Source organism: Aspergillus saccharolyticus (assembly GCF_003184585.1).
Source record: "Aspergillus saccharolyticus JOP 1030-1 unplaced genomic scaffold BP01scaffold_102, whole genome shotgun sequence".
NCBI classification, from domain to species: domain Eukaryota; kingdom Fungi; phylum Ascomycota; class Eurotiomycetes; order Eurotiales; family Aspergillaceae; genus Aspergillus; species Aspergillus saccharolyticus.
The window spans coordinates 1-3,900 of record NW_020290712.1 but is presented as its reverse complement, the minus strand read 5'-3'; the positions used below and the strand labels follow the sequence as shown (position 1 = coordinate 3,900).

Below are 3,900 nucleotides of genomic sequence, written 5' to 3'. Positions count from 1 at the left end.
CTCCCTCCCTCCCTCCCTCCCCCCCTCCCTCTCCCTCAAGGACTCCACCGCAATCATGGATGGATTATTCATCAATCATTCCTGCAAATACCGCAGAGATTTTGCATTTGCAGTTTTGATTGATCAGATCTGGTCGTGGGGTCGATTTTTCTCCGGCAGCCACTGCCACCAATCAGGGGAAATAAATTGGGAATCTTGTGTGAGGGCTCGATTATTTTGAGCAGGAAACTTTGGTGGTCGTCCCAAGTTCGAAAGTATGGAAGAGATCGAGTCATCAGACTGGGAGAGTTACCTGAGTTACCTGTCTACTTCCCTCCACCGCTACATGCCACTCAATGGCGGGATGATTGATCCAGACAGTGCTGTCCATTAGAATGTTCGCGATTGCTCGCTCTATCTAAGCATTGAGATGGATTTACCCTTCATGTCCCCCAAGGAAAAGCCTCGCAAGCCGTAAGTTTAGAGAATGAAGCCGTGCAGCAAAGTTTGACAAATGTAGGGCTCAGGAACAATCGATCGATTCCCACCCCACTAATCCTCTATTCCTCTCTGCTATTGGCCCATCTGGTCAATGCGGGCTAGGCAAACGCATCTAGAACATAAACTGTTCGTACTGCCCCATGCCATCCAGCTTCCTTCTCACGCTCTTTGGAAAGACTCGGGAGTGGATTGACACCAATACTCCGGGAAGTTTGCGCTGGACATCCTCAACGACTATTCGGCAAAATTACGCTACTGACCTTTGCCTTGGAAGGGTGGTCCGTGAGGCTCGCGATAGCTCTCTTATTTTACTTCCGGTCAGAAATTTCTGCTGACATCCGATCCGGACCTGTGAACCGCCTGAAGATCCCCTCTTCTCCGGGTTCTCCCTCGGTCGCGCTCCGGATCTAGCTCGTCAGCTACCAATATTACTGTAGTCCTTAGAAGGCTTTTGAGAAGGAGACCAAACGGCTTGCCAGTAGTGGATATCATTTTGCACCAGACATTTCCAGAGACCCAGGAATCTAGTCCCGAGATTCCCGGCGAAACGGAAGGTGCCTGTTATCTCCGGCGAGTCTGCATGGGTCCAGAGCAATTTGGAGCATTCTCCACTAGTTACTTGTCGGTGTCGGTAGTCGCACTAAGGTACTTGATTTCCGGGTCAAGGAAAGCTGAGCCGCCTCCACCGCGGCTCCCCTTCAGCCGTGGCTGGCAGAATTATGTAGTACTGTACAGTATTGTGTATCCGCTGTAAAATTGATGAGCGACTAATGCATCGTGGCTGCATTTGCACTCTATCAGACGAGTATCGGGCTTGTTGTTCCACAAGAGCAGAGAGCCCTCGAGACAGACTTGAGTCGATCGAGATAAGGAAACCAACAACAAACATTCCTCATTCCCAGGTTGCTTCATGGCTCCCAGGCTGCACAGCGCTTGGGCGGGGGAAAAGCGAGCTCGGGCGGGCCAAGACTGGGACTGCAAGGGCAAGGGCTCCCTCCCAATCCATCGGGCCTGCTCGGTGTAATTTCCCCTGAATTTGACCCTGTCCTTCCGGCGGTTGAAGGTGGTCTGGCAGAAGAGAAAACCTCACACAATTCCGTAATTTAAACCACATTGTAATTAATGAAAGAAGCAAATTAGTTGCTAGTTAACTGATCAACAAAGTGCAGATATGACTAAGGTAGCTAAGTTTCAATTTAACAAATATACAGATCATGTGACTACTGTGCATGCCCACCATCACCACCATCACCACCACAACCACCCCACCACTCAATCCACCAGATACCCCTGCGGATAGTGGAAATTCTTCCGACTTAGCTTCCGCTGGGACCAGGGAAATTTCTCCTCGTACTGGGCGTAAACGGTGTCCTTGCCGGCCACCAGGTTCTGAATGTTGAGCCGGGTGCTGTACATCAGATTCCAGGCCTGGGCCTCGTGCCACTCGTCGGTGCCATTGTGGATGTCCGAGTCCTTGGAGGCGGGGCCCGCCGACCGGTAGGTGCCGACGATGTTGGGGAAGGGGGCGAAGCACTCAATCTGAGGGCGGCCATCCTTCCCGCCGCACAGGTCGCCCATTGAGTTGTCGACGGCGGCGACGAGCCGGTCGACGGCCAGCGCCGCCAGGATCCGCTCCGCCCCGCGCTTGGTCACCGCGTAGCCGTACGTGCAGCACCCGTACTCCGCCCGGTAGACGAACCGCGTCGACGTCTCTGGGAACTCCGGGTACTGCGTCGTCCACTCCTTGAGCGGTCCGCCCCAGGTGCCCCGGTGCTCGACGCTGGGCGCTGTCGGGTCGTTCGGGATTGCGAAGAACTGCGTCTCGTTGGCTTTCGCCGCCGACGCGCACCCGCCGATCCAGAGCAGGTCCCAGTTTGTCCCGTAGGGCGCCTGCCGCGACCCGTGCGTGTTGCCCGTCAGCGATCGCACCCCGCGCGCGAACTCCCGCAGCTGCTGCTTAATGAAGATGTCCCAGTCTGCGTCGTCTTCGAGGATTAGGGCTGTGGAGTATCCGTTCTCGACTACTCTGTTTGGGGGTGGTCAATTATTCTGCTTACGATGAGGGAGGAAGCGGAGGGAGGGAGGTAGTATTGGGAGGGGGGTCGGGTGCCGTACTTGGTGAGGGCGTTCATATGTGCGCGCCAGCAGCCGATCTCCGAGGGCTTGAGGCTGTTTTGCTATTTGGAGTCCAAAAACGTCAGCATGCGTCCTCCCCAGGGATTTGGACGAACTCACATTCGGCAGCGACTTAGGGTTGATCTCCGTCGGTCGCACTCCGTCGAGCCACTCGACCTGGAATCCCGCCATCGAGGCAGCGAGTGTAAGGAAGTCGCGCTTGTCGGTCCGCTCCTTTAACCCGATCGCAAAGATGTGTTCGAACTAAATGAGACCCCATGTTTAGCGCATGCACCCACCAAACTAGATCTCCACACCCCGAGAATTTTAAAACTCACCCCCAACGTTTCGTTCTTGATGTGTTCGAAAGCATGGTCTTCGAAGTAACTCCGTGCCATATCCACGCCATCCGTCGCCCAGAACCTGCGCGCCGACTGGCTGAATAAGAATACTAAGAGGCCGTAGCTGACTAGGACGGCGATCACGATCCGTGAGATCTGTGTCCTCCCGCGGATCATCTTGTCGAACTCGAGAAACTGAATCTTTGGCGCTGACTAGGGTGGTGAATCTTTTGGGGAGACAGCGTCGAAGGAAAGAGGAGATGACATTGAAGAGGAAGACGTTGCATGATGGATCGGTGGTCGGGGAAGTTGGACTGTCATCCTCCACAAAGGCGTTTGACTGAAAACGGATTGATTTTGAATGGAAAGTGACTTGAGTCTTATGGATGCGGACATGCGTTGCGGGCCAGCATTCCTGAGCCCGAAGCGGGTGTTGTAAGGCCGGGGATGCCGAATGCGGAGGATTGTATACTACGGAGTACTAGTTATACGATTGTATGCTGTATAGAATATGGGCGGAGCAGGGATCTCCCCAGATGACTGTTTTGAGCTTAGTGTGAGATCAGCTCACACAGAAATTGAGGCGATATTATGACCGATGAGGCGGTTTAGCCTACAACCAACCTTGGCAGTCCCTGAACGATGGTTCAGAGTGGGTTTTCACGTCATGATCCGAGCTATGATGTCATGGGCTTCACCCCGACCGTTGTGGAGATGCCTCGGGAATCAGGCATCAAGATATCTCATTCGATTCAGTGCGGTAGTTACTGGGCAGTATGTATGTTTCTTGCCTTGGCATGGCTTCTTGAACAATGACCAGGACCACTGACGTAGGGGGCATGCCAAAGGGTAGTTTCCCTGATGGTCATTCGAACACCATTTGACTCATCTCATCATTTCAGTACGATCTTCTTGGTCTGCGTCAAGTGTGTAGTTTATTAGGTTATCTTGTTATACCTTTTAG

General features: G+C 53.4%; 1 protein-coding gene across 1 annotated transcript; it reads right to left on the bottom strand.

The window, feature by feature from the left end:
• Positions 1 to 1,752: 1,752 nt before the first annotated feature.
• BP01DRAFT_427362 (putative LPS glycosyltransferase) lies at positions 1,753 to 3,381 on the bottom strand (the record flags this gene model as incomplete). The annotated part of the gene is made up of 4 exons (XM_025579844.1): positions 2,934 to 3,381; positions 2,716 to 2,859; positions 2,538 to 2,657; positions 1,753 to 2,496 (listed from the first exon to the last, which is right to left on the bottom strand). Exons 1-4 carry the CDS (start codon positions 3,111 to 3,113, stop codon positions 1,753 to 1,755), a joined length of 1,188 nt encoding a protein of 395 aa, XP_025426017.1. The 5' UTR covers positions 3,114 to 3,381.
• Between the last annotated feature and the right edge of the window lie 519 nt (positions 3,382 to 3,900).